This window comes from Vulpes vulpes, chromosome 6 (assembly GCF_048418805.1).
Source record: "Vulpes vulpes isolate BD-2025 chromosome 6, VulVul3, whole genome shotgun sequence".
NCBI lineage: Eukaryota > Metazoa > Chordata > Mammalia > Carnivora > Canidae > Vulpes > Vulpes vulpes.
In genome coordinates this window covers 17,188,649-17,201,205 of record NC_132785.1, presented here as the reverse complement: position 1 = coordinate 17,201,205, position 12,557 = coordinate 17,188,649, and the positions used below count along the sequence as shown (strand labels likewise).

General features: G+C 43.2%; 1 protein-coding gene and 1 long non-coding RNA gene across 2 annotated transcripts; one reads left to right on the top strand and one right to left on the bottom strand.

The window, feature by feature from the left end:
- Positions 1-668: 668 nt before the first annotated feature.
- Positions 669-5,252, bottom strand: LOC112933485 (uncharacterized). The gene is made up of 4 exons (XR_003237680.2): positions 5,096-5,252; positions 4,178-4,345; positions 3,426-3,526; positions 669-855 (listed from the first exon to the last, which is right to left on the bottom strand). It is a non-coding gene; the product is annotated as an uncharacterized lncRNA (long non-coding RNA).
- A 554-nt stretch (positions 5,253-5,806) lies between these two features.
- On the top strand, positions 5,807-10,093 carry PCDH20 (protocadherin 20). The gene is made up of 2 exons (XM_072760671.1): positions 5,807-6,060; positions 7,200-10,093. Exons 1-2 carry the CDS (start codon positions 5,923-5,925, stop codon positions 9,924-9,926), a joined length of 2,865 nt encoding a protein of 954 aa, XP_072616772.1. The 5' UTR covers positions 5,807-5,922; the 3' UTR covers positions 9,927-10,093.
- Positions 10,094-12,557: the final 2,464 nt, after the last annotated feature.

The following is a 12,557-nucleotide window of genomic DNA, read 5'->3' as shown; positions in this document are numbered from 1 at the left end:
GCTCATTATCACCTCTACCAGAAGTGAGAAGAAAGAATGTGAAATTTAAATGAGTTGGAAATGACTTTTAAAATTTATTTTGAGGATAAGGAGAGAAAGTTGAAAATGTGAGCTAAAATTAGGCCTGGGGTTTTCTGATGACTTTGCCTAGCTATACTTATCCCTGTTAAAGTGAGGCTAATTAAGTTCTGAAAATAAAAGAACTGCTCTACCCTACTAACTGTTCTACCCTACTCTACCCTTCCTATTGGAATATGTGGGGAAAGAGGAGAAATGCAAGATCCATTTACACCCAGTTTTCTAAAACAAAAAGAAAGTATCAGTATAGTCTAATGCTTACAAAAGTCACATAAATTGCACAGTTCAGTGTTAAATGTTTTAGAAGACAAGTTTGTATTATACTAAATTATCTTATTTGCATCCTTTTGTACAAGTAGTATAAATAGTATATTTATTTACTAAAGTAATTATACAGCTTTTTTTAGCAAAAGAACCAATATGCTAATTTCCTATTAGCTGCACAATTAATCTCTGAGCTGTGTAGGAAAAATGCAAGTAGGCTTTTTTTTTTTAAGTTTAATATACTTGAACAACAATTTACCTAAATTAAAGCCCCCCCCCTCCCCCAGCCACTCTTTTTCATCAATTTTTCCAGGGGTTTTAGTTACCCATGGGCAGCTGTAGTCTAGAAGCAGATGATCTTCCTTCTGACATGTTGTCAGAAGGTCAATGGTAGCCTGATGCTAGGTCACAGTCCCCGTGCCATTCTGTTCACCCCTCACTCCACCTGATTGTGTAGGTGTCTTATCATCTCACGTCATCACAACTAGGGTGAGTACAGAATGGTAAGATGTTCTGAGAGAGAGAGAGAAAGGCCATATTCACATAACTTTTATTACAGTATATTGTTAAAATTGTTCTACTTTATTGTTATCATTGTTAATCTTTATTGTACCTAACTTATAAATTAAGCTTTATCAAAGGTACATATGTATAGGAAAAACAGCGCTCAGTATGATGTATGGCTTCAGGCATCCCCTGAAGGTCTTGGAACATAAGCCCTGCAAATAAGGGGGAGCTACTGCAGTATTGTTTCTTACACATATTTGTAAATTGGAAAAATAATATAAAATAACTGACTAGTACATATGGCAATGTTTAATATCAAGGCTTTTGGAAGTCAAGGGTGGTAAGAAAATAACTGTTCTTTTTCTAAGTTATCCTCTAACATCAGATCCAATCCTGAGGCCAAAATCTACTATTCCAAGAAATAGGAGTATTTTTAAGATTTGAATTAGTTATGCACCACTTATCTTGCTTTCAACTAATGTATAAAATGAGGGTTAGCTGGGCAATCCATAAAATTACTTAGAACTTTTCAGGACTTTCAAGTACACACAATAAATCTACACACAAAATGTATTCTAAGTCTACAAGTTGTAAGAAGAGTGAAGCTAGTCAAACACAGAAGAGTTTGTGTTTCTGTATATATATCTGTTTAAAACATAGTAACTGACTAAAGAAGTTCTTACTTCAAAAAGGCATTATATAGCAAATCTATGCCTCCAATGTTTTTCCTACTGTATTTGAGTGATTAATGTTTGTTGGCTTGAAATACATCTAAATGTATATCGGCCCTAGATCCGTCTATTCAGATGAGAAGGGTGTACCAGAACAGAAAGAATGTGAGCTTTGGAGGCCACAGATATTGATACGCATGTAACTTAGGTCTGTAAAATTGAAATAATGATACCTACATTGTAAAATTGTTATGAACAGTAAGCAAATAGACATGTAAAACACCCAGTAGCATGTTTAAAACATAAGTGACACTCAATAAATGGTCAATTTTATTATTTTTCAAATATTGCATTGGTTTTATAAATGTGATCAGCTCTCGGTCTTGATTGTTGGATCAGAAAAGGAATGTGTGTGTGTGTATAAACATACATTCCATACACACATATTATGTAAAAGAATATATGTATAAAATATTGTATACACATGCATATTTAATTACCTATTTATAATTATTTTATATTATACTGAATTTTTATGTCTTATATTTTATACTATTTATATTTATGCATATATAATATACATCATATATACATACATCTAAGTCATCTAAAAGGACTGCTAATTTCATATATTAACAAGCAGAAATGGAATAATCTTAAGGTCATATTATAAATTTATACCTATTCTCAATCTTGAATTAATTAGAGCATTTATAGAACTATGGTTCAAAATAGGTTTAAATATTTGTGTATATATTTAAAATACTTTAAATAGTTCAATATAAAAGCTACCTGGAAAACATAGTTACCTCAAATATTTTTAAAGTTTTAGGGTATATTTGATAAATGTACAAAGTTTGAAGATGATATCCTGATGGACACTTACAAGCATGCTCGCACTTCATAAAGAGATAAGACTACAAGGAGAGAACCTTGCAGTAAATGAGAATTATTATTAACCTTCAGGGATGTCATGCAGAAAATAATTATCTAACCTGTGTATCATTATTCAGTGTCTGTTAATGACAGATATTAGGGAAGCTATTTAATGCATATAAGTCCTTGTAGAGTGTAGGGGTGTATTTACGGGAAATTTGAAACAGGTGTGATTTCTTACCTAAAGTCACACAGTATCCTAGCAATAACCCAGAAAACCCAGAGAATCCAAATTTTCTCACTCTGCTCAGTGTACCATCTACTCTTATCAAATTGTTTTCCTTTTCTATAGGAAAAATAGGCTTGGGAGGTATATAATCTAACTATTCTTCTAGATCAATTTTTATAAAACACCTGGGAAGCAAGCCCAGTGCAGTTGAGACATCTGAGAAGTTCATAAGTATTATTTTCAAGGGAGGAATAGAACAGAAGCTCTCCAGGTCATCTTTAGAAAGAACTATGTGACACCAGATGGCAGGTCACAGGGCTGGCATCATAAGGAACAAGAGTTTGGGAATGTTTTCACTGTAGCCAGGATGAAGGTATGGGAGAAAAAAGAAGGGTATTTGGTCTGGGTTTTTTTTTTTCCCTGAGGCCAAATTACAGTGTAACCCTGCATGAAACCTCTGCTTAGATCTTCAAAAAGGAAAGATAATAACAAGTACCTCAGTTAACAGTTTGAATTGTGACCTGAAGGTTTTACCTCAAATTGTCCCAAGGTCTTCCAGTTTTGATGACAAACTTCCATCCAGGGACTTTGCAATCACAAAGCGATGGGAGTTATTATTGTCATTCTAAGCATTATCTCCAGAATGTTTAACTTCTGCGTTTCAACTTACATTATATTTCATATGACCATGCTTTTTAGAAACACTCTAGGAATATTATATTATTACTAAATTCTATGTATTACAGAATACATAGATTTAGTTTCTTGCCTACTTCATGAAGCGGAAGAGGAACACTTACCTTTTCACAGAAACCAGCTGGGTATGGTCAAAAGACCAAAACTCTGCTGGGATGTGGGATGGGGACACTTGAAAATGGTACATCTGTGCCCAAAGTATCCACTGCAAATTAGAGAAAGAAAGAGCGCAAGAGTCCAGGGAGAATTAAAGGTTGTCCTCAAAATAATTACAAAGAGGTGATGTCACTTCAATTGGATCGTCTTCGTAAACTACAGCTCCTGTGTAGTGTCATTGTAAGCAAAGGACAAATTAGGAAGAGAGATTTTATATCTTCACCAAAATAAAAGGTGAGTGATTTTAACTTACTGGAGAGGACATGAACTGTAAGGGGGATATACAGTGTAGCACTGTTGCTGTTTGTAGAGATGTAAATTTAATTCAGACAGTGGGGGGCACCTGGGTGGCTCAGCGGTTGAGCATCTGCCTTTGGCTCAGGGCATGATCCCGGGGTCCTGGGATCAAGGCTCCCAGCATGGAGCCTGCTTCTCCCTCTGCCTGTGTCTCTGCCTCCCTCTCTGTGTCTCTCAAGAATAAATAAATAAAATCTTTATATACAAAAAAATTCAGACAGTGGGCCCCGCTTGCATGTATTCTGACTGCTGACTTACTGCCTGCCTCTGGCCATGTGCCCCAAACTTCCAGAAGCTGTGGGTATTGTGTGAAGACACAAATTAAACACATTTTAGAAGGAGCTTGATACTGATTTTTGGAGTCAGATATGTTTCAACTACAGATCCCTCGGTAAACATTTACCAATTATGGTAAAAGTTCAGCTGTAGGGCAGAGTCAGCGGCTGAAGAAGAAGAGATGTACGTGTGCTTGATCACTTTCCGGACTGTGCTTTATCAGCTGTAGAATGGCTTCACACCCACGTGTACATGTTGCTGTGTGTGTTCACCTCTTCGCAGCCCTCCAATTTCACTGTAAAAGAGCTTAAAGGAGTTAATTTTATAAATCAGATCCATGTCATAAGCTAGATACGTATAATAGGGAATTTTGCTTGTGGACTCCGCGAACGGTCCCATTCGTGCAATAAGAAACAGTTACACAGACCGAATGTTCTGATGTAGGGTGTTGTCCATTGCAGGACTCTGTGTCTCTAGAATTAACTGAGATGAAGAGATAATAGGAAGGAGCTAAACAATTGGTTCCCCACCCCGCCCCAATTCATATTCTAGTTAGTATACGGTAGACTAGGAAAATTAAAGTGGTTCCTATGGAAAGCACAGGATGTCAGATCCTTCTCTGACCCAAGAGGAAGATTTTTCTATTCTGGGCCCAGCCACTAAATATTCAGTGGGGAGGAATTTTTTTTTTTTTTTTTTTTTATGTTCAGGGCAGTGCAGAGGCTATGTGGAAGCCCAGGCATGAAGAGAAATGTCTACTCAGGGAAAAGGTCAGTGGCCTTTTCCATTATTTATATGGCACCCCACAGATCAAAAAGTGTTCCACAGACTTAATGTATTGGAGTCTCTCCCCAGCCCTGATTTTATAAATGAGGAAACAGCTCTGGTGGCAATGTAGCGTGACTGACAGTCTGAGGAAATAATCTCGGCATTTTTTTTTTTTTGCACCACACCCCTTCAGGGTTCCTTTCCAAAGGGCCACTTTTCCCAGGAAGAAAAAAAAAGGGGGGGATAATTTGAAAAGTAACAATTTTTTCTTTCCTACCTAAGGCTTCAGGCCCCCCCTCAGAGAAGTCGGTGCAACCTGCGGGGCCGGCAGAACTCCTCGGGTCGGTCTCCACACAGTTGCTTCCACGCCGCCGCCGCGGCCGCCGGGGCCGGAAGCCACGACCCGCCTCTCAGGTGCAGACCACGAGGCCGAGACACCCAGAACCCCCCGCGCGCTCTGCCGCCGCCGCCAGCGAGGGCGCGGGACGGGAGCACGTCGAGGCCCTCACCGACGCCCGCCGCGGCGCTCCAGCTGCCTTTTGGGCTCAAATCACCTTCAAAGAGAGTTTTAAGTCCCTTCCCTCCGCAGAGGAGCGCGCATTCCCCCGCCCCCGCCCCGCCCCTTCCCTGTGCAAACCCCGCTCGGTTGCAAGTGTCTCCGAAGAGCTGGTGGCGAAGCGAAGCGTTTTGGGGATCGCGCCTGCGGCTGCTCGGTGGCGCCCACGTCCCCCCTCTCTCCTCCTCTCTCCTCCCTCTCTCCAGCCGATCTACGTGCAGGCTTCTTTATCGATGCTAACCCTCCCTCCCGCGCCCGCAACCTGTGGACTCGGGCTGGGACCGGCGAGGCCGGTGGGCGCGCGCGCCGCGGGGCCCGGGCCGGGTGGCGCCTCCCGCGGCGTCCGGCCCAAGCCGGCGCCCTCCGGCCCCGCGCCCTTTCCGCACCCCCCGCCCCCCCCCCGCCCCCCCAACGCCCGTTAGCCCCCGTCCTTAATTGACGAGCCGGTGACTATTGGCTGAAGTTCCCCGAGCGATTTGCATGAACAGAGAGGGAGTGTCTTGTGCCGCCCTCCGGTCAGGAGCGCGCCGACCGCAGCCGCCCTGGGAATGCGCGGCCGAGGGAACGCGCGCTGCTCGCGGGCCCCGGCTCTGAGCTGGCGCCCGGCGACCCGGCACCCGCGCCTGGATATGGGGCGTCTAAGCCGTCCCAGGAGCAGCAGCAGCAGCAGCCGCAGCCACCTGCCGGTAAGGGTTGGGGTCCGGGAGCCCTGCAGCCCCCCGCCCGGTTGCGGCGGTGCCGCGCGCGAGGCAGCTTTTGCAAAAAAAAAAAAAAAAAAAACCCAAAAAAACAAAAAAACAAAAAAAAAAAACCTCTCCCCGGAATCCAAACTTCACGCGAAGGCTGGAAGGGAGGGAAAAAGGAGTTTTGGGGGGTGAGGTGTCTTTCTTTATCTTAGCACGAGATTGGCAAAGCCCTTGGGTCGGGAGAGTAAGTTTCCGAAATTGAAATGTAGGCAGATGAGGTTGGGGATGGTGGGGGGGAGGGGGGGGCTCGATCCCCTGGAGATGCCGGGGCGCGGGGATTCTTTCTTGCTGTCGGCACCTGCCCGGACTGGCCGCTGTGATGGACAAATTGTTTTTGCGTTGAGCATCTTCAGCGTCTACTTCTGGTCCCTCGGGGGCCGGGTGGGGGGGTGGTTAGTGAGGGCTTGATAAGAGGTGGAGATCCAGATCCTTCCGATTTGACACTAGAGGAGAGCCAAAATGAAAATCACTTCTCTGACCTGAAGTGTTTATTTAATTGGGGGGGTGGGGGGTGGGCTGGTTTAGAAGGGAAAGCACCTCTACGTTCTCCATATTATTATTACTATTACCGATGTTGTTGTTTGCTGCTGCTGCTGCTGCTGCTGCGGGAGGTCTCGTATTCGGGGGTGCGACCCATGTCGCGTTCCGGAGACCTCGTCGGTGGGAAATCAGTTGATGAATTGCCGACCCGGGCTCCCCAGCAGCCTCCCCCCTCTCCGTGGCCTCCCGGGCGGCTTCCCCGCGGCGTGGCGCAGTCCCGGAGCTGGGGGCCCTCCAGCCTTGGCGTGTGTCTCCAGGGATGCTCTCTGGCTCGGGAGGGGGGGCTGATGGAGCGGGGTGGGGGGAGAGGGGAGGCTGGAAAGGGAACAGAAAATGTAAGTTTGGGCGACAGTGTTGCCCCTTACACTTCTGCCTTGCAGCAAGTTTCCTCCTCCTCGTCCCTCTCCGACTGCAGGCGTTGCCCTTGGTAACGGGGATGGGGGCAAATACGACGACCCAGCCGCGCGGGTTTCGGACCCCAGCCCCCGTGTCCCCGCGCGTCTGTAACGAGCCTTCTCCCCCCACCCCCTCCCTTGCAGCATCTGTTCCTGCTCTTCCTCTTCGTGGGACCCTTCAGCTGCCTCGCGAGTTACAGCCGGGCCACGGAGCTTCTGTACAGCCTGAACGAGGGCCTGCCGGCGGGGGTGCTCATCGGCAGCCTGGCCGAGGACCTGCGGCTGGTGCCCCGCGCGCCCGGGAGGCAGGACCAGCTGTCGCAGCTGCCCGAGCGCGCGGTCGCCGAGCGCAACCCCCCTCTCTCCTTCAGCCTGGCCTCCCGGGGACTGAGCGGCCAGTACGTGACCCTAGACAACCGCTCCGGGGAGCTGCACACTTCTGCCCAGGAGATCGACCGGGAGGCCCTGTGTCTTGAAGGAGGTGGGGGAGCTGCCTGGGGCGGCAGCATTTCCATCTCCTCCTCCCCTTCCTCGGACTCTTGTCTTTTGCTTTTGGATGTACTGGTCCTGCCTCAGGAATACTTTAGGTTTGTCAAGGTGAAGATCGCCATCCGGGACGTCAATGACAACGCCCCGCAGTTCCCCGTTTCCCAGATCTCTGTCTGGGTCCCGGAAAATGCACCTGTAAACACCCGGCTCGCCATAGAGCATCCTGCCATGGACCCAGATATAGGCACTAATGGGGTGCAGACCTACCGCTTACTGGACTACCATCGCATGTTCACCCTGGATGTGGAGGAGAACGAGAATGGGGAGCGCACTCCCTACCTCATTGTCATGGGAGTATTGGACAGGGAGACCCAGGACCAGTACGTCAGCATCATCATAGCAGAGGATGGTGGGTCTCCACCACTGTTGGGCAGCGCCACCCTCACCATTGGCATAACTGACATTAATGACAATTGCCCTCTCTTCGCTGACTCACAAATCAATGTCACTGTGTTTGGGAATGCTACAGTGGGCACACCGGTCGCAGCTGTCCAGGCTGTGGATAGAGACTTGGGAACCAATGCTCAGATCACCTACTCTTACAGCCAGAAAGTTCCACAAGCGTCCAAGGATTTATTCCATCTGGATGAAACCACCGGAGTCATTAAACTTTTCAGTAAGATTGGGGGAAGTGTTCTGCAAACTCACAAGCTCACCATCCTTGCTAATGGACCGGGCTGCATCCCTGCTGTGACCACAGCCCTGGTGACCATTATCAAAGTTATTTTCAGACCACCTGAAATTGTTCCTCGTTATATAGCAAATGAGGTAGATGGTATTGTTTACCTGAAAGAACTAGAACCCATTAACACTCCAATTGCGTTCTTCACCATAAGAGATCCAGAAGGTAAATACAAGGTGAACTGCTACCTGGACGGTGAAGGACCATTTAGGTTATCACCCTACAAACCATACAATAATGAGTATTTGCTGGAAACCACAAAACTAATGGACTATGAGCTACAGCAGTTCTATGAAATAGCTGTGGTGGCCTGGAACTCTGAGGGATTTCATGTCAAAAAAATTATTAAAGTGCAACTTTTAGATGACAATGACAATGCTCCTGTTTTCCTTCAACCCTTGCTGGAACTAACTATTGAAGAAAATAATGCACCCAATGCCTTTTTGACTAAGCTGTATGCGACAGATGCTGACAGTGGAGAGAGAGGCCAAGTTTCATATTTCCTGGGACCTGATGCCCCATCATATTTTTCCTTAGACAGTGTCACAGGAATTCTGACAGTTTCCACTCAGCTGGACCGAGAAGAGAAAGAAAAGTACAGGTACACAGTCAGAGCTGTTGACTCTGGAAAGCCACCCAGGGAATCAGTAGCCACTGTGGCTCTCACAGTGTTGGATAAAAATGACAACAGCCCTCGGTTTATCAACAAGGACTTCAGCTTTTTCGTGCCAGAAAACTTTCCAGGGTATGGTGAGATTGGGGTAATTAGTGTAACAGATGCCGATGCCGGACGAAACGGATGGGTTGCCCTCTCGGTGGTGAACCAGAGTGATATTTTTGTCATAGACACAGGAAAGGGCATGCTGAGAGCCAAAGTCTCTTTGGACAGAGAGCAGCAAAGCTCCTATACTTTGTGGGTCGAAGCTGTTGACGGGGGTGAGCCTGCCCTCTCTTCGACTGCAAAAATCACAATTCTGCTTCTTGATATCAATGACAACCCTCCTCTTGTTTTATTTCCTCAGTCTAACATGTCCTACCTGTTGGTACTGCCTTCTACACTTCCCGGCTCCCCAGTTACAGAGGTCTATGCTGTTGACAAAGACACAGGCATGAATGCTGTCATAGCTTACAGCATCATTGGAAGAAGAGGTCCTCGGCCTGAGTCCTTTAGGATTGACCCTAAAACCGGCAACATTACTTTGGAAGAAGCGCTGCTGCAGACAGACTATGGACTCCATCGTTTACTAGTGAAAGTGAGCGATCATGGGTATCCCGAACCTCTCCATTCCACAGTCATGGTGAACCTGTTTGTCAATGACACTGTCAGTAATGAGAGCTACATCGAGAGTCTTTTAAGAAAGGAACCAGAAATTAACATAGAGGAGAAAGAACCACAGATCTCAATAGAACCAACCCATAGGAAAATCGAGTCTGGGTCCTGTGTGCCCACCCTCGTAGCTCTGTCTGTAATAAGCTTGGGTTCTATCACACTCGTAACAGGGATGGGCATATACATCTGTTTAAGGAGGGGGAAAAAGCACCACAGGGAAGACGAAAATTTGGAAGTACAAATTCCACTCAAAGGAAAAATTGACTTGCATATGAGAGAGAGGAAACCAATGGCTATTTCTAATATTTGATATTTTCTTGTGGAATAACACAGAGCTGTTTTAACTGGCTTTGGGTAGTCTTCATCACCTAAACAAGCGTGTGTAGATGACAGTTCCAATGAAGAACAACTAATTTATAACTTGTACTATATTGTAAATAAGCTGTTTACAGGTTTTTAAATTCGAAATCAGAGGTTATAAAATGTGTACAGCATTTTTTAATGAAAATTAGTACTAACAGCTATAGAACTGTTATAAATATATATATATATATATTTAAAAAAAAAAAGCTTGGACATGATTTGCAGCTTTCATTCACCAAGCAGATTGATAGAACCTGGGAATAAGGTAAGAAATGGTACATTGCTTTTTTTTTTTTTTTTTTTTTTTTTTTTGTCGAAAAAGTCCTTTAACCACAAGAGGGCATCAGCTGCTCCTTTGCAGGGAACTGTTTTGAGGTATTGTACAGGACAGTTGTTGTACATGAAATTAATGAAAGAGTATATTTTAAATATATTGTTTTTAACATTTAAGAAATATGAAATTGAAATAAATTGAATTTCACTGCACTTCAATGTATGATATTGCAAGAAAGGAAATGCGTCCGTAAGCAGAATGTTTATTACCTCACCAGTACATCATGTATAGTTTGAAAGAGAAAGCATTACCAAGAAGCGCAGTTTCTTTTTAGCAAGGGTGAAGGCATTGCCATGTGTTAAAGATTTGACCTGCTGAAGAGTCTTTCACTTTCTGTGTACTCAAATTGCTTTCTGTTCCCTGTACTACTGCACTTGATATTATTACAGGGGAAATGTGTATATTCTCCTTTACAGACATTGTAACTGGAAATTGTGTCCAAGGAAAACAGCCAGGAGCAAAGAAATGTTTCAATCCTTAGTTGCTTCCTAGGTGTTCACGACATTTTGGTGCTTTGACAACTTGTCAGTAGTACTTTCTACTTGGGTTATATTTTAGATTTTCATGTGCTTGAACTCATTTATCACAGGAGAAAATAAAAATCATGTTAAAGCAGAATTATTCTAGAAGCTAGTGTGTACATCACCGGTTGTTTTAGTTGAGCCCTTTATAGAAAAGTTATACTTCTCTTTTTGTTGTTGTTTAGGTTTGTTGGCTACCATTTCTGGCTTCCTTTCTTTGGCTTTGGATTAGGTCCAAGAGTTTATTTGTAAGCCCAGCAGCAGATTTCTTTGATAACTTTGCTTTTACTGAATCCTTTGCAATGAAGCAAGCTGGTTCCTTAGTGATTGATCTCTTTCACTTCATTGTGTGAGCTGGGAATTTTATTTTATATGAGAGCTATAGCAAAATATCTGTATACACAAGGAATGTGTTTAGCTTAAACTGGATCATTCTACTTTTTGGCATCATGTGTCTGTACTGTACCAAACGTGTTTATATGTCTGCAAATTAAAGGTATATATTTTCATAATTTCTTTCTCATTTTTACCATCTTATATTTGGACATGGGCTTGTTCTTTCACTGAAGTGCCTGCTATTAGCATTTGTTTGCTTCTAGAGGTAAATGTGGGTAAAGTGCAAATATTCTGTTTGCTAAAGTTTATATTAAACTAATTCATTACTCAATTAAACATTGGGTAAATCATTTTATATGTGTGTAGACATAGACATATATATATATATAATAGTATGCCTATATGTTGGACAGGAGTTCATATGAAAATTTATACCCATGCATGTCCACACGCATATTAATTTTTGGTCTAGTATCAACTATAGACATTCGCTTTACTACATACTTATAACCAATCCTTTGTTAGCTGTGTTACAATGGCTTTCAATACATTTTTAAAATACATTGCAAAAAAAATTGAATGCAAACACCCAAGACCTTTTGAATTCGTATTATTAACTCATTTCTCTTGTTTTCTTCGGTTTGACAATTTGAATAAATAAAACAAACATAGGAAGCTGTACTGTTTATTACAAAAAGGAATTATATTTTTATTGGAAATTCCTTTTGTATAAGAGGCACCTGAGCTAAGAAACTAAGATCATTTAACCCCCAAAACTTTTCATTCATAATTGATGTATGGCAGTGGAGGAAACCATCCTCTACCAGTCATCTTTGTATCTTATTTCTCTTTTTTAAAGGAAGGAACTACATATTAAATAAGTAGCACCATTAAGGTAAAAAAATCCTTTTAAGGGCAGTGATTTCACCATGAGTAAAAGTAACAAAATATTCTATTTATTTCTAAATTTGAAGAAAGTTCACGTGTCTCGGGGTAGAGCCTTCGTCTCTAGCATGAGAAATGCCTGTAACGTTAATAAAAAGACATATCTCTGAATAACTTCTTGTGCCAGGATTTCCTTTACAAAAACATCTCATTCACATTAAAAGCATTTATAACAAGGAAAGTTAAAGTAAATTAAGCTCAACGATAAAAGCCCCTTTTTACTAACACCTTGTGCTAGAACAGTTGCCAAAATGTATGCTAATCATGTCAATGTTGTTAGTTGAGCTGGCACAAAAATAAATGTTCCATTCATTAAAAGCCCTAATATCCATTTAACAGTTTGAGAACCAGTGAATCCTCTTTGCCCAATTTAATGAAGAAGAGATTGCTCTGATCTGCACTGCCAAAGCCATTCTTATACTACAGAGAAAATTGTTCATTA

Bases quoted from the DNA above. Each gene is read 5' to 3' on its own strand.
- PCDH20 (XM_072760671.1), top strand. From the start codon at position 5,923: ATGCGCGGCCGAGGGAACGCGCGCTGCTCGCGGGCCCCGGCTCTGAGC. The intron at 6,061-7,199 runs GTAAGGGTTGGG...CCTCCCTTGCAG, and splicing joins GCAGCCGCAGCCACCTGCCG to CATCTGTTCCTGCTCTTCCT.